Below are 27,915 nucleotides of genomic sequence, written 5' to 3'. Positions count from 1 at the left end.
TCCGGATTGGTGCTTGCTAATCCGGCCTCGCCCTTATAATCCGGCACTTCCCTTCCTTCCTGGCCGGATCTTCAGCATGCTACAAGGAACTTACAAGGTTTCCACACCTTGCTTCCCACAGTGGTTCCTGCTGTGTTCCTCCAGCGTTTCCAGACGCCTCTGTGTTTCCTGTCTCCAGCGTTTTCAGACGCTCCTGTTGGCTCCCGTCTTCCAGCATTCCCAGACGCCTCCCAGCCACCAACTCTCCTCCAAGGACCTCTCCGTTCCTGCCCGCCTGGGTACTGTGCCAGCTGCTGCCTGCCGTGAGTTCCAGCTCATCCTTCCAAGCCGCATTCCTGCTGTCATCCCAGGCTCGGACTGTGTCCTACATCTCTTCCATCCCTGACTAACAGCGGGTGCCTAGTTGCGGTAACCCGCCGCAGCAAGACCATCCCGCTTTGCGGCGGTCTCTGGTGAAGACTCCAGCTAGAACCATCTCCATCTCCCCATTGGTGCAGAGGGTCCAGTGGTCCACAGACTACTCCCTCCGGACTCTTCCCATAAAGATTTTCCTCCCGGGTACTCCCAAGTACCTTCTGTCGTCTGTGTGACCGTTACATTCACCAATTCCAGAGCAGTTGGAATTTTTTCACTATCCCTCATCATTTCAGATTAAGTATGATATTGTTGTGGGCCTAGTAAAACTCCCTCTTCTTAGTGTCTGCAGCACACAAGAAAAAAAATGTACTGGAGCTATTGGCCACACCCACTGTGCACCAAAATCCTAATTTACATATAAGTAAAACAGAAGATTTCTCTGTACTCAGACTACAGAAACGACAGGAACTTATATTTAGTTTCTATGTGACCTTGTGTCCATTTATAGGAAATCTACCATAAAAATCCATCATGCTAAACCAGGGACATTACACAAAAATCCAGACACCATGACTGTGGTATCTTCTTATATTTGTGATCTATGGCCTCATTCCTTTTAAAATCAACTTTTAAAATTATGCTAACGAGCCTGAGGGGCTACCCTTACCCCTCTGTGATCTGGCGTTACAGACTGTTACACTGTATCACCCTCCTTCCTGCTCCCTCAGTACAGTGGGACCTGCTCACTGCACAAGTGCTAAGGGAGCAGGGGGGTGGGTGATACAATCTGTAACTCAGATCACAGAGGGGTATGGTAGATTTTTATGGTATATTTCCTTTAAGTCATTGTCTGGTTTCTATAGGAGCTCTATATGGGGTGCCATTTAGGGTCATTACCTGCAGGGATCCTCATATATTACAGGCTCCATACATAAGGGCTAGCAAACAGAAGATGGAGCATTCCCTTTAAATTTTGGAGCTATTCCTTATAGGATGATTCACTGATATCATGGATTATTACATCATAGTAATGATACATTGAGGTAATGGGGGCATTATAGATGGGGGATGGGCCCTGAACCCAAGTTTCTGCTCTTCATCACTTCATCACATCTGCAGCCTAGATCCAGCTTCTAGAATCTACTCTAGGACCCATCAGGAATCAATTAGAAGAACCCAAACTATTGGTTGTCCAATGACAGGGCAATGGACCATGAACTACCAGGCCTGTACTTTTCCACTTACACACCAGGGGGAAGCAGAGACCAATCACAGAAAGTTCTAAAAAAGTTGTCTACAAAACTGTTCCCCTTTGCTCCTGTTATCTCCTCCCACCTGTCAGAGGAGACTTTCAGTTTTGGGGAAATCACTTTATACAGAGAGAAAAATGATAATGTAAGTAGTTGTCTCCAGTAGAAGATGTAAAATTTGGATTGTAATGTTGTGCTGCTCTGGCAGTGTAGGGGTGGGATGCAATGCTCTGCCTGTGTATAATTCAGATGAAATGATCTGCCTGGCAGTGTAGGGATTGGATGTAATGCTCTGCCTGTGTAGGGATGGGAAGCAATGCTCTGCCTGTGTATGAATCAGATGAAATGATCTGCCTGGCAGTGTAGGGATGGGATGCAATGATCTGCCTGTGTAGGGATGGGATGCAATGCTCTGCCTGTGTAGGGGTAGGATGCAATGCTCTGCCTGTGTAGGGGTAGGATGCAATGCTCTGCCTGTGAAGGGGTGTGATGCAATGCTCTGCCTGCGTAGGGGTGGGATGCAATGTTCTTTCTGCGTAGGGGTGGGATGCAATGTTCTGCCTGTGTAGGGGTGGGATGCAATGTTCTGCCTGCGTAGGGGTTAGATGCAATGTTCTGCCTGCGTAGGGGTGGGATGCAATGTTCTGCCTGTGTAGGGGTGGGATGCAATGTTCTGCCTGCGTAGGGGTTAGATGCAATGTTCTGCCTGCGTAGGGGTGGGATGCAATGTTCTGCCTGCGTAGGGGTGGGATGCAATGTTCTGCCTGCGTAGGGGTGGGATGCAATGTTCTGCCTGCGTAGGGGTGGGATGCAATGTTCTGCCTGCGTAGGGGTGGGATGCAATGTTCTGCCTGTGTAGGGGTGGGATGCAATGTTCTGCCTGTGTAGGGGTGGGATGCAATGTTCTGCCTGTGTAGGGGTGGGATGCAATGTTCTGCCTGTGTAGGGGTAGGATGCAATGCTCTGCCTGCGTAGGGGTGGGATGCAATGTTCTGCCTGTGTAGGGGTGGGATGCAATGCTCTGCCTGCGTAGGGGTGGGATGCAATGTTCTGCCTGTGTAGGGGTGGGATGCTATGCTCTGCCTGTGTAGGGGTGGGATGCAATGCTCTGCCTGTGTAGGGGTGGGATGCAATGCTCTGCCTGTGTAGGGGTGGGATGCAATGCTCTGCCTGTGTAGGGGTGGGATGCAATGCTCTGCCTGTGTAGGGGTAGGATGCAATGTTCTGTCTGTGTAGGGGTGGGATGCTATGCTCTGCCTGTGTAGGGGTGGGATGCAATGCTCTGTCTGTGTAGGGGTGGGATGCAATGCTCTGTCTGTGTAGGGGTGGGATGCAGTGTTCTGTCTGTGTAGGGGTGGGATGCAATGCTCTGCCTGTGTAGGGGTGGGATGCAATGCTCTGTCTGTGTAGGGGTGGGATGCAGTGTTCTGTCTGTGTAGGGGTGGGATGCAATGCCCTACTGATAAAGGGATCAGATGCAATGTTCTGCCACAACAAAAATTAGATATAATGATCTACCTAGAGATGAGATGCTCTACTGTAAACTGTAATTTTTGTTTTGTTGCTTTTCAATGTTTATATATTTGAATACAATGTAATTTGTTGATGAAATATAATGATATAATAATAAAGCCTCATTGGGTCTTGTGTTTTGCAGGCTGGTTTGGATCTTGCTAATTTTGGGCAGTGCAGCCGCTTTTACAGCAAATAAACCCCAATATGGACTCATCTCATCCCCCAAATACCCCAAAACCTACCCCAACGACCAGCACAGCACCTGGAACATCACCGTCACCAAAGGCTTTTACATCTCACTGAAGTTTTTGGTGTTTGACCTGGAACCATCTGATGGATGCAGCTATGACTATGTAAAGGTAAAGTGTTCATCTCTGGTATAACATAAGCTTCTTATACAGTGATATGGAGGAAGCCGGTATAACCTGGGGATCTCCTGTATATAATGATATATGTACAGCTGGTATAACCTGGGGATCTCCTGTATATAATGATATATGTACAGCTGGTATAACCTGGGGATCTCCTGTATATAATGATATATGTACAGCAGGTATAACCTGGGGATCTCCTGTATATAATGATATATGTACAGCAGGTATAACCTGGGGATCTCCTGTATATAATGATATATGTACAGCTGGTATAACCTGGGGATCTCCTGTATATAATGATATATGTACAGCTGGTATAACCTGGGGATCCCCTGTATATAATGATATATGTACAGCCGGTATAACCTGGGGATCTCCTGTATATAATGATATATGTACAGCCGGTATAACCTGGGGATCTCCTGTATATAATGATATATGTACAGCCGGTATAACCTGGGGATCTCCTGTATATAATGATATATGTACAGCAGGTATAACCTGGGGATCTCCTGTATATAATGATATATGTACAGCTGGTATTACCTGGGGATCTCCTGTATATAATGATATATGTACAGCCGGTATAACCTGGGGATCTCCTGTATATACTGTATATATGTACAGCCGGTATAACCTGGGGATCTCCAGTATATAATGATATATGTACAGCTGGTATAACCTGGGGATCTCCTGTATATAATGATATATGTACAGCTGGTATAACCTGGGGTTCCCCTGTATATAATGATATATGTACAGCTGGTATAACCTGGGGATCTCCTGTATATAATAATATATGTACAGCCGGTATAACCTGGGGATCTCCAGTATATAATGATATATGTACAGCTGGTATAACCTGGGGATCTCCTGTATATAATGATATATGTACAGCCGGTATAACCTGGGGATCTCCTGTATATAATGATATATGTACAGCCGGTATAACCTGGGGATCTCCTGTATATAATGATATATGTACAGCTGGTATAACCTGGGGATCTCCTGTATATAATGATATATGTACAGCTGGTATAACCTGGGGATCCCCTGTATATAATGATATATGTACAGCCGGTATAACCTGGGGATCTCCTGTATATAATGATATATGTACAGCCGGTATAACCTGGGGATCTCCTGTATATAATGATATATGTACAGCCGGTATAACCTGGGGATCTCCTGTATATAATGATATATGTACAGCAGGTATAACCTGGGGATCTCCTGTATATAATGATATATGTACAGCTGGTATAACCTGGGGATCTCCTGTATATAATGATATATGTACAGCCGGTATAACCTGGGGATCTCCTGTATATACTGTATATATGTACAGCCGGTATAACCTGGGGATCTCCAGTATATAATGATATATGTACAGCTGGTATAACCTGGGGATCTCCTGTATATAATGATATATGTACAGCTGGTATAACCTGGGGATCCCCTGTATATAATGATATATGTACAGCTGGTATAACCTGGGGATCTCCTGTATATAATAATATATGTACAGCCGGTATAACCTGGGGATCTCCAGTATATAATGATATATGTACAGCTGGTATAACCTGGGGATCTCCTGTATATAATGATATATGTACAGCCGGTATAACCTGGGGATCTCCTGTATATAATGATATATGTACAGCCGGTATAACCTGGGGATCTCCTGTATATAATGATATATGTACAGCTGGTATAACCTGGGGATCTCCTGTATATAATGATATATGTACAGCTGGTATAACCTGGGGATCCCCTGTATATAATGATATATGTACAGCCGGTATAACCTGGGGATCTCCTGTATATAATGATATATGTACAGCCGGTATAACCTGGGGATCTCCTGTATATAATGATATATGTACAGCCGGTATAACCTGGGGATCTCCTGTATATAATGATATATGTACAGCCGCTATAACCTGGGGATCCCCTGTATATAATGATATATGTACAGCCGGTATAACCTGGGGATCTCCTGTATATAGTGATATATGTACAGCTGGTATAACCTGGGGATCTCCTGTATATAATGATATATGTACAGATGGTATAACCTGAGGATCTCCTGTATATAATGATATATGTACAGCTGGTATAACCTGGGGATCCCCTGTATATAATGATATATGTACAGCCGGTATAACCTGGGGATCTCCTGTATATAATGATATATGTACAGCTGGTATAACCTGGGGATCTCCTGTATATAATGATATATGTACAGCTGGTATAACCTGGGGATCTCCTGTATATAATGGTATATGTACAGCCGGTATAACCTGGGGATCTCCTGTATATAATGATATATGTACAGCCGGTATAACCTGGGGATCTCCTGTATATAATGATATATGTACAGCCGGTATAACCTGGGGATCTCCTGTATATAATGATATATGTACAGCTGGTATAACCTGGGGATCTCCTGTATATAATGGTATATGTACAGCTGGTATAACCTGGGGATCCCCTGTATATAATTATATATGTACAGCTGGTATAACCTGGGGATCTCCTGTATATAATGGTATATGTACAGCCGGTATAACCTGGGGATCTCCTGTATATAATGATATATGTACAGCTGGTATAACCTGGGGATCTCCTGTATATAATGATATATGTACAGCTGGTATAACCTGGGGATCTCCTGTATATAATGATATATGTACAGCTGGTATAACCTGGGGATCTCCTGTATATAATGAGATATGTACAGCTGGTATAACCTGGGAATCTCCTGTATATAATGATATATGTACAGCTGGTATAACCTGGGGATCTCCTGTATATAATGATATATGTACAGCTGGTATAACCTGGGGATCTCCTGTATATAATGATATATGTACAGCTGGTATAACCTGGGGATCTCCTGTATATAATGGTATATGTACAGATGGTATAACCTGGGGACCTCTTGTATATAATGATATATGTACAGCCGGTATAACCTGGGGATCTCCTGTATATAATGATATATGTACAGCTGGTATAACCTGGGAATCTCCTGTATATAGTGATATATGTACTGCTGGTATAACCTGGGCATCTCCTGTATGTAATGATATATGTACAGCTGGTATAACCTGGGGATCTCCTGTATATAATGATATATGTACAGCTGGTATAACCTGGGGATCCCCTGTATATAATGATATATGTACAGCTGGTATAACCTGGGGATCTCCTGTATATAATGATATATGTAAAGCCGGTATAACCTGGGTATCTCCTGTATATAATAATATATGTACAGCTGGTATAACCTGGGGATCCCCTGTATATAATGATATATGTACAGCTGGTATAACCTGGGGATCTCCTGTATATAATGATATATGTAAAGCCGGTATAACCTGGGTATCTCCTGTATATAATAATATATGTACAGCTGGTATAACCTGGGGATCCCCTGTATATAATGATATATGTACAGCTGGTATAACCTGGGGATCTCCTGTATATAATGATATATGTACAGCCGGTATAACCTGGGGATCTCCTGTATATAATGATATATGTACAGCTGGTATAACCTGGGGATCTCCTGTATATAATGATATATGTACAGCCGGTATAACCTGGGGATCCCCTGTATATAATGATATATGTACAGCCGGTATAACCTGGGGATCTCCTGTATATAATGATATATGTACAGCCGGTATAACCTGGGGATCTCCTGTATATAATGATATATGTACAGCCGGTATAACCTGGGGATCTCCTGTATATAGTGATATATGTACAGCCGGTATAACTTGGGGATCTCCTGCAGGGCCGGATTAAGGGTGGTCGGGGCCCCTGGGCACAAACTGGTGGGGGCCCTTCCAACAATGTTTTTGGAAGTATATAGCCTGCCAGCCCCCTGTAGTATGTACAGGGGATCTCCTGTATATAATGATATATGTACAGCTGGTATAACCTGGGGATCCCCTGTATATAATGATATATGTACAGCTGGTATAACCTGGGGATCTCCTGTATATAATGATATATGTACAGCCGGTATAACCTGGGGATCTCCTGTATATAATGATATATGTACAGCTGGTATAACCTGGGGATCTCCTGTATATAATGATATATGTACAGCTGGTATAACCTGGGGATCTCCTGTATATAGTGATATATGTACAGCTGGTATAACCTGGGGATCTCCTGTATATAATGATATATGTACAGCTGGTATAACCTGGGGATCTCCTGTATATAATGATATGTGTACAGATGGTATAACCTGGGGATCTCTTGTATATAATGATATATGTACAGCCGGTATAACCTGGGGATCTCCTGTATATAATGATATATGTACAGCTGGTATAACCTGGGAATCTCCTGTATATAGTGATATATGTACTGCTGGTATAACCTGGGCATCTCCTGTATGTAATGATATATGTACAGCTGGTATAACCTGGGGATCTCCTCTATATAATGATATATGTACAGCTGGTATAACCTGGGGATCCCCTGTATATAATGATATATGTACAGCTGGTATAACCTGGGGATCTCCTGTATATAATGATATATGTAAAGCCGGTATAACCTGGGTATCTCCTGTATATAATAATATATGTACAGCTGGTATAACCTGGGGATCCCCTGTATATAATGATATATGTACAGCTGGTATAACCTGGGGATCTCCTGTATATAATGATATATGTACAGCCGGTATAACCTGGGGATCTCCTGTATATAATGATATATGTACAGCTGGTATAACCTGGGGATCTCCTGTATATAATGATATATGTACAGCCGGTATAACCTGGGGATCCCCTGTATATAATGATATATGTACAGCCGGTATAACCTGGGGATCTCCTGTATATAATGATATATGTACAGCCGGTATAACCTGGGGATCTCCTGTATATAATGATATATGTACAGCCGGTATAACCTGGGGATCTCCTGTATATAGTGATATATGTACAGCCGGTATTACTTGGGGATCTCCTGCAGGGCCGGATTAAGGGTGGTGGGGGCCCCTGGGCACAAACTGGTGGGGGCCCTTCCAACAATGTTTTTGGAAGTATATAGCCTGCCAGCCCCCTGTAGTATGTACAGGGGATCTCCTGTATATAATGATATATGTACAGCTGGTATAACCTGGGGATCCCCTGTATATAATGATATATGTACAGCTGGTATAACCTGGGGATCTCCTGTATATAATGATATATGTACAGCTGGTATAACCTGGGGATCTCCTGTATATAGTGATATATGTACAGCCGGTATAACCTGGGGATCTCCTGTATATAATGATATATGTACAGCTGGTATAACCTGGGGATCTCCTGTATATAGTGATATATGTACAGCCGGTATAACCTGGGGATCTCCTGTATATAATGATATATGTACAGCTGGTATAACCTGGGGATTTCCTGTATATAATGATATATGTACAGCCGGTATAACCTGGGGATCTCCTGTATATAATGATATATGTACAGCTGGTATAACCTGGGGATCTCCTGTATATAATGATATATGTACAGCTGGTATAACCTGGGGATCTCCTGTATATAATGATATATGTACAGCCGGTATAACCTGGGTATCTCCTGTATATAATAATATATGTACAGCTGGTATAACCTGGGGATCCCCTGTATATAATGATATATGTACAGCTGGTATAACCTGGGGATCTCCTGTATATAATGATATATGTACAGCTGGTATAACCTGGGGATCCCCTATATATAATGATATATGTACAGCTGGTATAACCTGGGGATCTCCTGTATATAATGATATATGTACAGCTGGTATAACCTGGGGATCTCCTGTATGTAATGATATATGTACAGCCGGTATAACCTGGGGATCTCCTGTATATAATGATATATGTACAGCTGGTATAACCTGGGGATCTCCTGTATATAATGATATATGTACAGCCGGTATAACCTGGGGATCCCCTGTATATAATGATATATGTACAGCCGGTATAACCTGGGGATCTCCTGTATATAATGATATATGTACAGCTGGTATAACCTGGGGATCTCCTGTATATAATGATATATATACAGCTGGTATAACCTGGGGATCTCCTGTATATAGTGATATATGTACAGCTGGTATAACCTGGGGATCTCCTGTATATAGTGATATATGTACAGCCGGTATAACTTGGGGATCTCCTGCAGGGCCGGATTAAGGGTGGTGGGGGCCCCTGGGCACAAACTGGTGGGGGCCCTTTCAACAATGTTTTTGGAAGTATATAGCCTGCCAGCCCCCTGTAGTATGTAGCCTTCCAGTCCCGTATAGTATGTGTAGCCTGCCAGCCCCCCATAGTAGGTACAGCCACCAGCCCCCTGTAGAATACAGCCACCAGCCCCCTGTAGTATACAGCCACCAGTGCCTGTAGAGTTTAGCTGCTAGTCCCCTGTAGAAAACGGCCTCAAAATAATAAACTTCATACTTAACTCACCTTTCCTTCCAGTGATCCCACAACGCTGCAGGCTCTTCCTCGCTCTTCAGGCAGCCACCAGCCACTGAAAACACAGATGCCATCGCTGGGGGAGATTGCCGATGCACTGTTTTGGCAGCAGCATGTAGTGATCGGATGGCGACAGCGTGACGTCATCACTCGCCGCCGGCGTCCCATCACCACCTGCTGCCACCAAAACAGTGCATCAGGGATCTCCTCCAGCAATGGCAGCTGTGTCTCACTGACACAGCTGACATCCTAGACCCCTATGTGTGATGCGGCCGGCCACGGGCCACTGCGCATAGCACACAGAGACAGTCAGCGACTCAGCTAAGCGGAGTCACTGACTGTCAGAAACTGGTGGGGGCCCCTTAAAAAGTGAAAGTGGTGGGGGCCCCGGGGCTAGAGTCCCAGAAGCCCCTCCTTTAATCCGGCCCTGATCTCCTGTATATAATAATATATGTACAGCTGGTATAACCTGGGGATCTCCTGTATATAATGATATATGTACAGCTGGTATAACCTGGGGATCTCCTGTATATAGTGATATATGTACAGCTGGTATAACCTGGGGATTTCTTGTATATAGTGATATATGTACAGCCGGTATAACCTGGGGATCTCCTGTATATAATGATATATGTACAGCTGGTATAACCTGGGGATCTCCTGTATATAATGATATATGTACAGCTGGTATAACCTGGGGATCTCCTGTATATAATGATATATGTACAGCTGGTATAACCTGGGGATCTCCTGTATATAATGATATATGTACAGCTGGTATAACCTGGGGATCTCCTGTATATAATGATATATGTACAGCTGGTATAACCTGGGGATCTCCTGTATATAATGATATATGTACAGCTGGTATAACCTGGGGATCTCCTGTATATAATGATATATGTACAGCTGGTATAACCTGGGGATCTCCTGTATATAATGATATATGTACAGCTGGTATAACCTGGGGATTTCCTGTATATAGTGATATATGTACAGCCGGTATAACCTGGGGATCTCCTGTATATAATGATATATGTACAGCTGGTATAACCTGGGGATCTCCTGTATATAATGATATATGTACAGCCGGTATAACCTGGGGATCTCCTGTATATAATGATATATGTACAGCTGGTATAACCTGGGGATCTCCTGTATATAATGATATATGTACAGCTGGTATAACCTGGGGATTTCCTGTATATAGTGATATATGTACAGCCGGTATAACCTGGGGATCTCCTGTATATAATGATATATGTACAGCCGGTATAACCTGGGGATCTCCTGTATATAATGATATATGTACAGCTGGTATAACCTGGGGATCTCCTGTATATAATGATACATGTACAGCTGGTATAACCTGGGGATCTCCTGTATATAATGATATATGTACAGCCGGTATAACCTGGGGATCTCCTGTATATAATGATATATGTACAGCTGGTATAACCTGGGGATCTCCTGTATATAATGATATATGTACAGCCGGTATAACCTGGGGATCTCCTGTATATAATGATATATGTACAGCCGGTATAACCTGGGGATTTCCTGTATATAATGTTGTAATGATATAAATGTCCTTTCACTATCTTAAACCCAATCTCCATTACTTTACTTGTAGGTGTTTGATGACAACAGGGAAATGGGTCGGTTCTGTGGCTCTAAAGGATCCAGATCCCACCCGGGTCATCGTCGTTTTGCTTCATATGGGAATCGTATGAAAATTGAATTTCACTCCGACTTCTCCAATGAGGAAAATGGTTTGGCCGTCTTCTATAAAGGATTCCAGGCGTTCTACCAGGCTGTGGGCAAGTACCTGCCACTGGAGACATAACTAAAGGAGCATCAATTAATGTCAGGAATAATGAGCCCCAATTAGCCCAGAAGGGGTCACCTTAAATGTCACCTGGCCACTTCTATCACATCCCAAAATTTATACAGACCAGCAAAATTAAACCAAGGTCCCATACCAAACCAAATCCTCTAAAAAATCCAGATCCCCTAAACAAATACATACCCCAGACCAGACCCTTACATACAAATAAACCCCAGACCAAACATCCTAAACAAATACTCACCCCAAACGAGGCCTTAAACTAAATAATGATCCCCGACCCCATCAATGATAGATACCCCAGACAAAACCGTACAGAAAAATAATTTTGAGCCAAACATTTTAAACAAATACAGACCCCGGACCCCTAAACACATAAAGCTATAAATGCAGAACATCACTGTAATATTGTCCATATTTATACACATAGGGGCTTATTTACCAAGGGTCGCAGATCGCACTTTCGTCGGACTTTTTTCGCCGTTTTCGGGATTTGCACAGCTTGGACAGGTATTTAACAGGTGTCTGCGTTGGGATTGTGTCACACGGGATCGGATTTTGGTGCAGCTGTGCTGCTTCTATGCAACACAAATTGAGGGGAGTGCCGTCGGACGATCCGACTGACTCAGACTAAGCGCGGGATTTAACTTTCAAATTGTGTCGTAAGCCCAAGCACTTACATGCACCAGGAAGAAGGAGGTGACCTCCGGCGGACCTCAGCATGGAAGCAACACATGCAGGAATCGGGCGCACGATCGGACAGTGCACTTTCCGTGAACGCACATGTTCTCCCCATGTCCTTCACATATTTTTTACGTTCTGTGCCTTCTCTCATGCTTCACAAATTCCAGATTTCGATGAATGTGCATCTCCTGATGACAACAGCCTCACATGGACCCGGCCATGCCAGCACATATGTCACAATTACATAGGGGGCTATTCCTGCTCCTGCTTCCACGGGTACAAGCTGCAGAGTGACAACCGCTCTTGTAAAGGTAAAGTTCTGGAGCAGCCGCCTGACACCAATGTTCTCCATTGGTGGTGAGCTACAACGACCTCAACCATGCGATGCCCTGGTGGTGGACCTCTAGGACCCTCTTTAAGACTGAGTGATTTTTCTCCATCTTTTCAGCACAGTGCAGTGACCTCATGTTTACAGAGGAGTTAGGGAACATTTTCAGTCCAGGATACCCTGAGCCGTACCCACCCGACCTCAACTGCACCTATAAGATACGACTGGAGCAAGGGATGCACATCTCACTGAAGTTCATTGAGATCTTTGACATTGATGATCATCCCCAGGCTCCCTGCCCCTACGATACATTAAAGGTGATGTTCCTTCCATTCCTATGGTTTGTAGCTTATCTTTTCCTCTTTGAAGTGACTCTTCAGATATCCTGAAGAACTCATTCCTGAAGAAGTCAGCAGCTTATTTTAGATGTGATTCAACAGAGAAGGTAAGTAAAGATATGGAGACATCAGAACAGTATGGAGGATGCTAGGTACAGTAGGTCGACTTGGAAGGTCCTTCATCTTAATTCTAGGGATGTAGATAGTTAGTATCGCGACTTTTTCCAAAAAGACCCCTTCTTTTGTTCACTAGTTTGTTGAGCTGCTTAAAGTAGAGGGCTTCTGAAGATACTTGCTTGAAGGTCTTGACCCCAGTGCCCCCAAATACGGAGTGCCATTATAATAATTGTCTCTTCTTATGAGGAGGAAGGGCCTGTGGACCTCTTAGACAACCACACCCAAAGGTTGAATGTTACCTCCACACCACCTACAGCTACATCTCTGGTTTCATCAATGATGAGCAATGTCATTGGTTGCTCATAATTCACCATTTGTCGTGAAGGTGCCTATAGTCCCCTCTCCTATCAGACATATCCCAATTTGTAAGAGAATCCTGGTTGCAGAGCAGGATTAGTCACCACCTATCAGTATGCACGGCTTCTCCATAGCTTCAGGCAACGCCACACACAATTACCAGGAGAACCTACAGTTGTGGATAAGGCACCAGGAGATCAGAGTGATATGTGTTTCTGATATTGGGTTTCAATTTTGATGTTTGGTCAGGGGTATAAGTGTTTAGGTCAGGTCTGAATTGGTTTTGGCATCTGGTCTAGATTAAGGGATAGAGGGTGAAGGGCTTGGGTTATCATTTAGTCTGAAGATCTGCTACTGATCTTCCAAACTTCATTGCATCCATAGCCACCAATCCAAAGGTCCCTCAATCTCCATTTAACTAGGACGTTGAGCTGTAAAACTTCCGTTCTGACAAACTTCGCCCAATGTTAAGCTTCAACTCGTGACCTCCATGCCATCTGTGTTTTCAGATATTTGTAGGACATCAATTACTAAGAAACTTATGTGGGAGACATCCCCCGGACATCATCAAGACGCAGAGCCATGAGGTGGACATCCTGTTCCAGACGGATGACTCTGGGGACAGCAGAGGTTGGAAGATATTCTACACGTCGGAGGGTAAGAGGTGCTCCCATTGCGTATTCGTCCATGGGTGGTGACCAGAGGTGACCTCTTTCATTGTCTTGTTTTCCAGCCATTCAGTGTCCAACGCCCCTCACCCTGGATGAATTCTCCATCATTTCACCAAAGCAAGAAGTGTACAAAATGCACGACTACTTTGTACTGTCCTGCCGCACGGGGTACAGGCTGATGGAGGTAAGGCCAGGAGAATGGTGGACAATTATAACCAGTTTGGTAACAAAAAAGTTGTCAATTACCAATAATAGATGTAATAAAGTTACAATTTTCAAAATTCATCATATACCCTACTGTAAAAAGAAAAGGACCTCCCGTTTAGTTCTGCAGGGTCCCTTGTGCAGCAGGATGTGATGACAATACATATAGAATCATGTGACTACTCAGCCAATCCCTAGCCTAGATCTGCTCCACAGCACCTTTCCTCTGGTCTGAGTAAAAGCTGAAGCAGGCATTTCATTGGATACTACAGTAGCCAATCAGAGAACATGGGAGGGACTGTACAGCAGGTCATTGCATAGAGCACAGCAGTGTGAGGAGACTTGGAGAAGTTACAGGAATAGAAATCCATATATCACAATCCTGCAGCTACTAACACCATACACAGCAGTTTGATTACACATCTATCCACTGAATGTACTTTGGAGGGTCACAGCTACTGACAGGTTCCCTTTAATGCTTTCTTTCACAGGGTAGTAAAGAACTGAGTGTCTTCACCGCTGTCTGCCAGAAAGATGGGACATGGCATCGTCCTGTACCGCGATGTGAAAGTAAGATGCACATCACGCAAGTGTGTTGTATATATACGGTATAACCTGGGATGTCACGTCCAGTCACTGCCTGTTGTTACTTTGTGCAGTTGTGAGCTGTGGGGAACCAATGGTCTTACGTAATGGTCACCACAAGTTCCTGACCGACCCAGACAGAGTGACATACCAGTCCAAGATAGTCTACTCCTGCAACCAACCCTACTACACCATGGTGGCAACAAGTGGTATGCATGCTACTACCTCTCTTTATATACCCTATATAATGCACCCTATATACTGTATATATGTACAGCTGGTATAACCTGGGAATCTCCTGTATATAATGATATATGTACAGCTGGTATAACCTGGGGATCTCCTGTATATAATGATATATGTACAGCCGGTATAACCTGGGGATCTCCTGTATATAATGGTATATGTACAGCTGGTATAACCTGGGGATCTCCTGTATATAATGATATATGTACAGCTGGTATAACCTGGAGATCTCCTGTATATAATGATATATGTACAGCCGGTATAACCTGGGGATCTCCTGTATATAATGATATATGTACAGCTGGTATAACCTGGGGATCTCCTGTATATAATGATATATGTACAGCCGGTATAACCTGGGGATCTCTTGTATATAATGATATATGTACAGCTGGTATAACCTGGGGATCTCCTGTATATAATGATATATGTACAGCCGGTATAACCTGGGGATCTCCTGTATATAATGATATATGTACAGCTGGTATAACCTGGGAATCTCCTGTATATAATGATATATGTACAGCCGGTATACCTGGGGATCCCCTGTATATAATGATATATGGACAGCTGGTATAACCTGGGGATCTCCTGTATATAATGATATATGTACAGCCGGTATAACCTGGGGATCTCTTGTATATAATGATATATGTACAGCTGGTATAACCTGGGGATCTCCTGTATATAATGATATATGTACAGCCGGTATAACCTGGGGATCTCCTGTATATAATGATATGTGTACAGCTGGTATAACCTGGGGATCTCCTGTATATAATGATATATGTACATCTGGTATAACCTGGGGATCTCCTGTATATAATGATATATGTACAGCCGGTATAACCTGGGGATCTCCTGTATATAATGATATATGTACAGCTGGTATAACCTGGGGATCTCCTGTATATAATGATATATGTACAGCCGGTATAACCTGGGGATCTCTTGTATATAATGATATATGTACAGCTGGTATAACCTGGGGATCTCCTGTATATAATGATATATGTACAGCTGGTATAACCTGGGGATCTCCTGTATATAATGATATATGTACAGCTGGTATAACCTGGGGATCTCCTGTATATAATGATATATGTACAGCCGGTATAACCTGGGGATCTCCTGTATATAATGATATATGTACAGCTGGTATAACCTGGGGATCTCCTGTATATAATGATATATGTACAACCGGTATAACCTGGGGATCTCTTGTATATAATGATATATGTACAGCTGGTATAACCTGGGGATCTCCTATATATAATGATATATGTACAGCTGGTATAACCTGGGGATCTCCTGTATATAATGATATATGTACAGCCGGTATAACCTGGGGATCTCCTGTATATAATGATATATGTACAGCTGGTATAACCTGGGGATCTCCTGTATATAATGATATATGTACAGCTGGTATAACCTGGGGATCTCCTGTATATAATGATATATGTACAACCTGGGAATCTCCTGTATATAATGATATATGTACAGCCGGTATAACCTGGGGATCTCCTGTATATAATGATATATGTACAGCCGGTATAACCTGGGAATCTCCTGTATATAATGATATATGTACAGCTGCTATAACCTGGGGATCTCCTGTATATAATGATATATGTACAGCTGCTATAACCTGGAGATCTCCTGTATATAATAATATATGTACAGCTGGTATAACCTGGGGATCTCCTGTATATAATGATATATGTACAGCTGGTATAACCTGGGGATCTCCTGTATATAATGATATATGTACAGCTGGTATAACCTGGGGATCTCCTGTATATAATGATATATGTACAGCCGGTATAACCTGGGGATCTCCTGTATATAATGATATATGTACAGCTGGTATAACCTGGGGATCTCCTGTATATAATGATATATGTACAGCTGGTATAACCTGGGGATCTCCTGTATATAATGATATATGTACAGCTGGTATTACCTGGGGATCTCCTGTATATAATGATATATGTACAGCCGGTATAACCTGGGGATCTCCGGTATATAGTGATATATGTACAGCCGGTATAACCTGGGGATCTCCTGTATATAATGATATATGTACAGCCGGTATAACCTGGGGATCTCCTGTATATAATGATATATGTACAGCCGGTATAACCTGGAGATCTCCTGTATATAATGATATATGTACAACTGGTATAACCTGGGGATCTCCTGTATATAATGATATATATACAGCCGGTATAACCTGGAGATCTCCTGTATATAATGATATATGTACAACTGGTATAACCTGGGGATCTCCTGTATATAATGATATATGTACAGCTGGTATAACCTGGGGATCTCCTGTATATAATGATATATGTACAGCTGGTATAACCTGGGGATCTCCTGTATATAATGATATATGTACAGCTGGTATAACCTGGGGATCTCCTGTATATAATGATATATGTACAGCCGGTATAACCTGGGGATCCCCTGTATATAATGATATATGGACAGCTGGTATAACCTGGGGATCTCCTGTATATAATGATATATGTACAGCCGGTATAACCTGGGGATCTCTTGTATATAATGATATATGTACAGCTGGTATAACCTGGGGATCTCCTGTATATAATGATATATGTACAGCCGGTATAACCTGGGGATCTCCTGTATATAATGATATGTGTACAGCTGGTATAACCTGGGGATCTCCTGTATATAATGATATATGTACATCTGGTATAACCTGGGGATCTCCTGTATATAATGATATATGTACAGCCGGTATAACCTGGGGATCTCCTGTATATAATGATATATGTACAGCTGGTATAACCTGGGGATCTCCTGTATATAATGATATATGTACAGCCGGTATAACCTGGGGATCTCTTGTATATAATGATATATGTACAGCTGGTATAACCTGGGGATCTCCTGTATATAATGATATATGTACAGCTGGTATAACCTGGGGATCTCCTGTATATAATGATATATGTACAGCTGGTATAACCTGGGGATCTCCTGTATATAATGATATATGTACAGCCGGTATAACCTGGGGATCTCCTGTATATAATGATATATGTACAGCTGGTATAACCTGGGGATCTCCTGTATATAATGATATATGTACAACCGGTATAACCTGGGGATCTCTTGTATATAATGATATATGTACAGCTGGTATAACCTGGGGATCTCCTATATATAATGATATATGTACAGCTGGTATAACCTGGGGATCTCCTGTATATAATGATATATGTACAGCCGGTATAACCTGGGGATCTCCTGTATATAATGATATATGTACAGCTGGTATAACCTGGGGATCTCCTGTATATAATGATATATGTACAGCTGGTATAACCTGGGGATCTCCTGTATATAATGATATATGTACAACCTGGGAATCTCCTGTATATAATGATATATGTACAGCCGGTATAACCTGGGGATCTCCTGTATATAATGATATATGTACAGCCGGTATAACCTGGGAATCTCCTGTATATAATGATATATGTACAGCTGCTATAACCTGGGGATCTCCTGTATATAATGATATATGTACAGCTGCTATAACCTGGAGATCTCCTGTATATAATAATATATGTACAGCTGGTATAACCTGGGGATCTCCTGTATATAATGATATATGTACAGCTGGTATAACCTGGGGATCTCCTGTATATAATGATATATGTACAGCTGGTATAACCTGGGGATCTCCTGTATATAATGATATATGTACAGCCGGTATAACCTGGGGATCTCCTGTATATAATGATATATGTACAGCTGGTATAACCTGGGGATCTCCTGTATATAATGATATATGTACAGCTGGTATAACCTGGGGATCTCCTGTATATAATGATATATGTACAGCTGGTATTACCTGGGGATCTCCTGTATATAATGATATATGTACAGCCGGTATAACCTGGGGATCTCCGGTATATAGTGATATATGTACAGCCGGTATAACCTGGGGATCTCCTGTATATAATGATATATGTACAGCCGGTATAACCTGGGGATCTCCTGTATATAATGATATATGTACAGCCGGTATAACCTGGAGATCTCCTGTATATAATGATATATGTACAACTGGTATAACCTGGGGATCTCCTGTATATAATGATATATATACAGCCGGTATAACCTGGAGATCTCCTGTATATAATGATATATGTACAACTGGTATAACCTGGGGATCTCCTGTATATAATGATATATGTACAGCTGGTATAACCTGGGGATCTCCTGTATATAATGATATATGTACAGCTGGTATAACCTGGGGATCTCCTGTATATAATGATATATGTACAGCTGGTATAACCTGGGGATCTCCTGTATATAATGATATATGTACAGCCGGTATAACCTGGGGATCTCCTGTATATAATGATATATGTACAGCTGGTATAACCTGGGGATCTCCTGTATATAATGATATATGTACAGCTGGTATAACCTGGGGATCTCCTGTATATAATGATATATGTACAGCCGGTATAACCTGGGGATCTCCTGTATATAATGATATATGTACAGCTGGTATAACCTGGGGATCTCCTGTATATAATGATATATGTACAGCTGGTATAACCTGGGGATCTCCTGTATATAATGATATATGTACAGCCGGTATAACCTGGGGATCTCCTGTATATAATGATATATGTACAGACGGTATAACCTGGGGATCTCCTGTATATAATGATATATGTACAGCTGGTATAACCTGGGGATCTCCTGTATATAATGATATATGTACAGTTGGTATAACCTGGGGATCTCCTGTATATAATGATATATGTACAGCTGGTATAACCTGGGAATCTCCTGTATATAATGATATATGTACAGCTGGTATAACCTGGGGATCTCCTGTATATAATGATATATGTACAGACGGTATAACCTGGGGATCTCCTGTATATAATGATATATGTACAGCTGGTATAACCTGGGGATCTCCTGTATATAATGATATATGTACAGCCGGTATAACCTGGGGATCTCCTGTATATAATGATATATGTACAGCCGGTATAACCTGGGGATCTCCTGTATATAATGATATATGTACAGCCGGTATAACCTTGGGATCTCCTTTATATAATGATATATGTACAGCCGGTATAACCTGTGGATCTCCTGTATATAATGATATATGTACAGCCGGTATAACCTGGGGATCTCCTGTATATAATGATATATGTACAGCCGGTATAACCTGGGGATCTCCTGTATATAATGATATATATACAGCCGGTATAACCTGGAGATCTCCTGTATATAATGATATATGTACAACTGGTATAACCTGGGGATCTCCTGTATATAATGATATATGTACAGCTGGTATAACCTGGGAATCTCCTGTATATAATGATATATGTACAGCTGGTATAACCTGGGGATCTCCTGTATATAATGATATATGTACAGACGGTATAACCTGGGGATCTCCTGTATATAATGATATATGTACAGCTGGTATAACCTGGGGATCTCCTGTATATAATGATATATGTAAAGCCGGTATAACCTGGGGATCTCCTGTATATAATGATATATGTACAGCTGGTATAACCTGGGGATCTCCTGTATATAATGATATATGTACAGCCGGTATAACCTGGGGATCTCCTGTATATAATGATATATGTACAGACGGTATAACCTGGGGATCTCCTGTATATAATGATATATGTACAGCTGGTATAACCTGGGGATCTCCTGTATATAATGATATATGTACAGCTGGTATAACCTGGGGATCTCCTGTATATAATGATATATGTACAGCTGGTATAACCTGGGAATCTCCTGTATATAATGATATATGTACAGCTGGTATAACCTGGGGATCTCCTGTATATAATGATATATGTACAGACGGTATAACCTGGGGATCTCCTGTATATAATGATATATGTACAGCTGGTATAACCTGGGGATCTCCTGTATATAATGATATATGTACAGCCGGTATAACCTGGGGATCTCCTGTATATAATGATATATGTACAGCCGGTATAACCTGGGGATCTCCTGTATATAATGATATATGTACAGCCGGTATAACCTTGGGATCTCCTTTATATAATGATATATGTACAGCCGGTATAACCTTGGGATCTCCTTTATATAATGATATATGTACAGCCGGTATAACCTGTGGATCTCCTGTATATAATGATATATGTACAGCCGGTATAACCTGGGGATCTCCTGTATATAATGATATATGTACAGCCGGTATAACCTGGGGATCTCCTGTATATAATGATATATATACAGCCGGTATAACCTGGAGATCTCCTGTATATAATGATATATGTACAACTGGTATAACCTGGGGATCTCCTGTATATAATGATATATGTACAGACGGTATAACCTGGGGATCTCCTGTATATAATGATATATGTACAGCTGGTATAACCTGGGGATCTCCTGTATATAATGATATATGTACAGCTGGTATAACCTGGGGATCTCCTGTATATAATGATATATGTACAGCTGGTATAACCTGGGGATCTCCTGTATATAATGATATATGTACAGACGGTATAACCTGGGCATCTCCTGTATATAATGATATATGTACAGCTGGTATAACCTGGGTATCTCCTGTATATAATGATATATGTACAGCCGGTATAACCTGGGGATCTCCTGTATATAATGATATATGTACAGCTGGTATAACCTGGGGATCTCCTGTATATAATGATATATGTACAGCCGGTATAACATGGGGATCTCCTGTATATAATGATATATGTACAGCCGGTATAACCTGGGGATCTCCTGTATATAATGATATATGTACAGCTGGTATAACCTGGGGATCTCCTGTATATAATGATATATGTACAGCCGGTATAACCTGGAGATCTCCTTTATATAATGATATATGTACAGCCGGTATAACCTGGGGATCTCCTGTATATAATGATATATGTACAGCTGGTATAACCTGGGGATCTCCTGTATATAATGATATATGTACAGCTGGTATAACCTGGGGATCTCCTGTATATAATGATATATGTACAGCTGGTATAACCTGGGGATCTCCTGGATATAATGATATATGTACAGCTGGTATAACCTGGGGATCTCCTGTATATAATGATATATGTACAGCAGGTGTAACCTGGGGATCTCCTGTATATAATGATATATGTACAGCTGGTATAACCTGGGGATCTCCTGTATATAATGATATATGTACAGCCGGTATAACCTGGAGATCTCCTGTATATAATGATATATGTACAGCCGGTATAACCTGGGGATCTCCTGTATATAATGATATATGTACAGCCGGTATAACCTGGGGATCTCCTGTATATAATGATATATGTATAGCTGGTATAACCTGGGGATCTCCTGTATATAATGATATATGTACAGCTGGTATAACCTGGGGATCTCCTGGATATAATGATATATGTACAGCTGGTATAACCTGGGGATCTCCTGTATATAATGATATATGTACAGCTGGTATAACCTGGGGATCTCCTGGATATAATGATATATGTACAGCTGGTATAACCTGGGGATCTCCTGTATATAATGATATATGTACAGCAGGTGTAACCTGGGGATCTCCTGTATATAATGATATTTGTACAGCCGGTATAACCTGGGGATCTCCTGTATATAATGATATATGTACAGCCGGTATAACCTGGGGATCTCCTGTATATAATGATATATGTACAGCCGGTATAACCTGGAGATCTCCTGTATATAATGATATATGTACAGCTGGTATAACCTGGGGATCTCCTGTATATAATGATATATGTACAGCTGGTATAACCTGGGGATCTCCTGTATATAATGATATATGTACAGCTGGTATAACCTGGGGATCTCCTGTATATAATGATATATGTACAGCTGGTATAACCTGTGGATCTCCTGGATATAATGATATATGTACAGCTGGTATAACCTGGGGATCTCCTGTATATAATGATATATGTACAGCAGGTGTAACCTGGGGATCTCCTGTATATAATGATATATGTACAGCTGGTATAACCTGGGGATCTCCTGTATATAATGATATATGTACAGCCGGTATAACCTGGAGATCTCCTGTATATAATGATATATGTACAGCTGGTATAACCTGGGGATCTCCTGTATATAATGATATATGTACAGCTGGTATAACCTGTGGATCTCCTGGATATAATGATATATGTACAGCTGGTATAACCTGGGGATCTCCTGTATATAATGATATATGTACAGCAGGTGTAACCTGGGGATCTCCTGTATATAATGATATATGTACAGCTGGTATAACCTGGGGATCTCCTGTATATAATGATATATGTACAGCCGGTATAACCTGGAGATCTCCTGTATATAATGATATATGTACAGCTGGTATAACCTGGGGATCTCCTGTATATAATGATATATGTACAGCCGGTATAACCTGGGGATCTCCTGTATATAATGATATATGTATAGCTGGTATAACCTGGGGATCTCCTGTATATAATGATATATGTACAGCTGGTATAACCTGGGGATCTCCTGTATATAATGATATATGTACAGCTGGTATAACCTGGGGATCTCCTGTATATAATGATATATGTACAGCCGGTATAACCTGGGGATCTCCTGTATATAATGATATATGTACAGCTGGTATAACCTGGGGGTCTCCTGTATATAATGATATATGTACAGCTGGTATAACCTGGGGATCTCCTGTATATAATGATATATGTACAGCTGCTATAACCTGGGGAGCTCCTGTATATAATGATATATGTACAGCTGGTATAACCTGGGGATCTCCTGTATATAATGATATATGTACAGCTGGTATAACCTGGGGATCTCCTGGATATAATGATATATGTACAGCTGGTATAACCTGGGGATCTCCTGTATATAATGATATATGTACAGCAGGTGTAACCTGGGGATCTCCTGTATATAATGATATTTGTACAGCTGGTATAACCTGGGGATCTCCTGTATATAATGATATATGTACAGCTGGTATAACCTGGGGATCTCCTGTATATAATGATATCTGGACAACTAATATACTGATGTTAATTAGAATAAACTTTTTCCTATGATTTCTAGCAAACTTTACATGTACAGAAGATCGTGTGTGGAAGGATGAGAATGGAGCACAGCAGATCCCAGTATGTCTGCCAGGTATGATAGTTCAGTGAACTGCGCACCTTACACCTTAACAATGAGTAGTATCATAATAGGACAGGACAGGGTTGGTAAGACTGTATGGAAAGGGTTCAACGGTTGTACCCTCTCTATACAGACGGTCCCCTACTTAAGAACACCCGACTTACAGACGACCCCTAGTTACAGACGGACTGCTCTGCCCACTGTGACCCCTGGTGAAGTCTCCGGATGCTTTACTATAGTCCCAGGCTGCAATATGTCCAAACTGATGCCACCTAAAAAATTTTTACAAAAATGTCAGACATTTCCCCGATTTATGCCAATGAAAATCTCAGCTTGTCCCACAAAAAACAACACCTCCCACCAAAAAAAAAATCCTGGGATGGCTAGGTGGAAGTTTTTGATGATTTTTTCACAGTATTAAATCTCCATAAAGGAAAAAAATAAAGGAAACGTGTCGTTTGGACCACAGAATGAAAGCCATTAAAACAACCCCCATAAGATAATGGGGCACCTTTACTAAGGGTCTGCGGACAGCATTTCTGTCGGGTTTCCCGACTATTTCCGTTTTGCGGCACATTAAACTGGGGTTTTTGGCGCACGCAATCGAATTTTGGCGCAAGCGAGCCGACTGTCATGCGGCACAAATCAGGGGGCGTGGCCATCGGACAACCCGACTGATTCGGACAACGCGTGGGATTTAGAATTCTAATTGTGTCGCAAGACAATGCACTCACATACGGCGGGAAGAAGAAGGTGATCTTAGTGAAACGCGGCAGACTTCATTCTCGTCGGACAATGCACCTCGGGGATCGCGCAGGGACGGGGTAAGTTAATGTGCCCCAATGGCTTTTCTTTAAATAATTTCACCATTTTTGGAATTTTTCCCAGCTTCCTAGGACATAGTATGGAATATTTCATGCTGCCGCTAGGAAGTACAACATGTCCCACTAAAACTAGCCCTGCAAATGGGAAATGGATCCCAGTAAACACCATGGACATAATGGGGGTCATTTACTAAGGGCCCGAATCGCGTTTTTACGGCGGGTCACCCGAATTTTTCCGTTTTGCGCCGATTTTCCCAGAATTGCCCCGGGTTTTTGCCGCACGCGATCGGATTGTGGCGCATCAGCGCCGGCATGCACGCGATGGAAATTGGGGGTGTGGCCGAACGAAAACCCGATGGATTCTGAAAAACCGCCACATTTTTTAAAAAAAAGTGTCGCTTACCTGCACTCAGCAATGGATCGAGGAACTGCCTTAGTGAATCGCCGGAAGACCCCAATCCAACGCAGAGAACGCGCCGCTGGATCGTGAATGGACGCGGTAAGTAAATCTGCCCCAATGACTGTCCTAGACATCAGGGATAGTTGTCACATGATAATATTTTATATTTAATGAACACACTATACAGATAGTTTCTGGCACCTTTAACCTGTTCCTTTGTTCTTGCGTCCTCAGTGTGTGGACAACCAGAGAATCCTGTAACCAGACTCACTCGTGTCATCAATGGCAAAGAGGCTCAAAATGGGAACTTCCCTTGGCAAGCCTACCTGAAACATCCAGGGCCAGCGGGTGGGGTCCTGATTGGTGAGAAATGGGTCCTTACCGCGGCCCATGTCCTTAAATCAGGTAGCGGCAGAAAGGACCTTGATGTCAACGACCTGCATCTGTTCCTTGGCGATGTCCATGTAGACAACCTCCTAATGTCTGGCCTGGTGAAGGCCAAGGCCTACTACATCCACCCCAAATACAACACAGAGAATTTTGACCATGATATCGCCCTGATCCAGCTGGAGAACCCAGTGACTATGAACAGCAATGTGTCCCCCATATGTCTTCCCGATAACGCGGAGGTGATCCTGTACGAGACGGGTAGAATAGGCTACGTCAGTGGGTTCGGGATCACGGAGGATAACAAATGGACTCGGCATCTTCGCTACGTGTATCTACCGATGGTTGCGAGGGACCGGTGCCAGGAGTCGCTCACCAAACAGCAAAGCAATAAACAATTGGGAGACCAGAAATTCACCGAAAACATGTTCTGCGCCGGATTTTCTGAGGATGACGGGAAGCCAATGGACTCGTGTCAAGGAGACAGCGGAGGCGCGTTCGCCGTCGTAAAGGACAAGAAATGGGTGGCCACAGGCCTTGTGTCATGGGGTATCGATTGCGGCCACGGTTATGGTTATTACACCAAAGTTGATAATTACATTGATTGGATTCGGAGCTACATAGGTAGATGATGGGAGTAGTGCTTCATACACCATGAGATAGCATAATCTGAAAAAATCCGAATAATTGCCCTGAAGAAGGGAAAATGCTATAAATACGCCTCAGGATCATAAGAGAACCACAAGTGAATCCACCCACGAGACACAAGGAGCGTTATGACAATAGGGGACTATAGGGGAGCGTTATGACTATATGGGAGTGTTATGACTATATGGGAATGTTATGACTACAGGGGTCTCCCCCTAAAATCAGATTAAGTTGGATGTCAGAGATTTCACTATTTTGTACTTAATAAAAATGGATGATACATACAGTAAACAGATTTTCTTGTATCTTTTTCTTGGAGTCCCTCAGGTGGGGCAGACAAGTGTATAACAGTGGAAGGAATATGGTGACAGAGGTGGCCACTTTGCCCTGTAGAGATGTATAATCATACCTTTGTTGTAGCAGCAGGACTGTGAGATATGGATTTATATTCCAGGATTGTAGAGCACCGGGGATGTGCCCTAAAACTGCTTAGCTCTGTGCTCTCTGCAGCCAGTGTTAGGTATGTTCCTCTAATTTAAGATCTACCCCAACACCCCCCTCCACCCTGATATGATAATAGCTGCAGAAGGTTTATGGTTAAAAAAAATCTACAATCAAAATCCATCATAATAAACCTGGGGCACTTACTCACAGATCCAGGCACTGTGACTGTGGTATCTTCTTATATTTGTTATCCATAGTTTCTTACCAGGGCCCCTCCGTTCTGTAGCTTCTGGGGCTGTTACGCTGTGCAGGAGCATCCCCCCCCCTTCCACTGTGTAGGATTGCAGCAGGCAGGACAAATGTGCTTAGGGTGAAACAGTGTAGCTGCCCGTGAAGCAACAACATGGAGGGTCTCTGGTAACACTTCGCAGAGCCCTTCAGGCTCATTAGCTTAATTTTAAAAGATATTAAAATTTTACAAAGAAGGAGGCCATGGATAATAAATATAATAAAGATTACCACAGTCAAGTGATTTCCTTAAGCTATTATGATATCAGAGAGGGGGGAGTACATCTTATAAAGGAGAGAATCAGATGAAAGATAAATTAGAGAAACTATGACTATTATTAAT

At 42.2% G+C, this 27,915-nt stretch overlaps 1 protein-coding gene across 1 annotated transcript; it reads left to right on the top strand.

Annotated features, from left to right (window-relative positions):
- The first annotated feature begins 1,253 nt into the window (after positions 1-1,253).
- On the top strand, positions 1,254-27,131 carry LOC140106439 (complement C1r-B subcomponent-like). The gene is made up of 11 exons (XM_072130884.1): positions 1,254-1,752; positions 3,265-3,481; positions 11,626-11,812; positions 12,690-12,833; positions 12,971-13,167; positions 14,172-14,319; positions 14,396-14,517; positions 15,029-15,107; positions 15,197-15,331; positions 24,519-24,593; positions 26,040-27,131. Exons 1-11 carry the CDS (start codon positions 1,745-1,747, stop codon positions 26,822-26,824), a joined length of 2,097 nt encoding a protein of 698 aa, XP_071986985.1. The 5' UTR covers positions 1,254-1,744; the 3' UTR covers positions 26,825-27,131.
- The last annotated feature ends 784 nt before the right edge of the window (positions 27,132-27,915 follow it).

The sequence above is a fragment of the Engystomops pustulosus genome, chromosome 11, assembly GCF_040894005.1.
Source record: "Engystomops pustulosus chromosome 11, aEngPut4.maternal, whole genome shotgun sequence".
Taxonomy (NCBI): domain Eukaryota; kingdom Metazoa; phylum Chordata; class Amphibia; order Anura; family Leptodactylidae; genus Engystomops; species Engystomops pustulosus.
The sequence above is the reverse complement of the archived record's forward strand: the minus strand, read 5'-3'. Positions and strand labels throughout refer to the sequence as shown.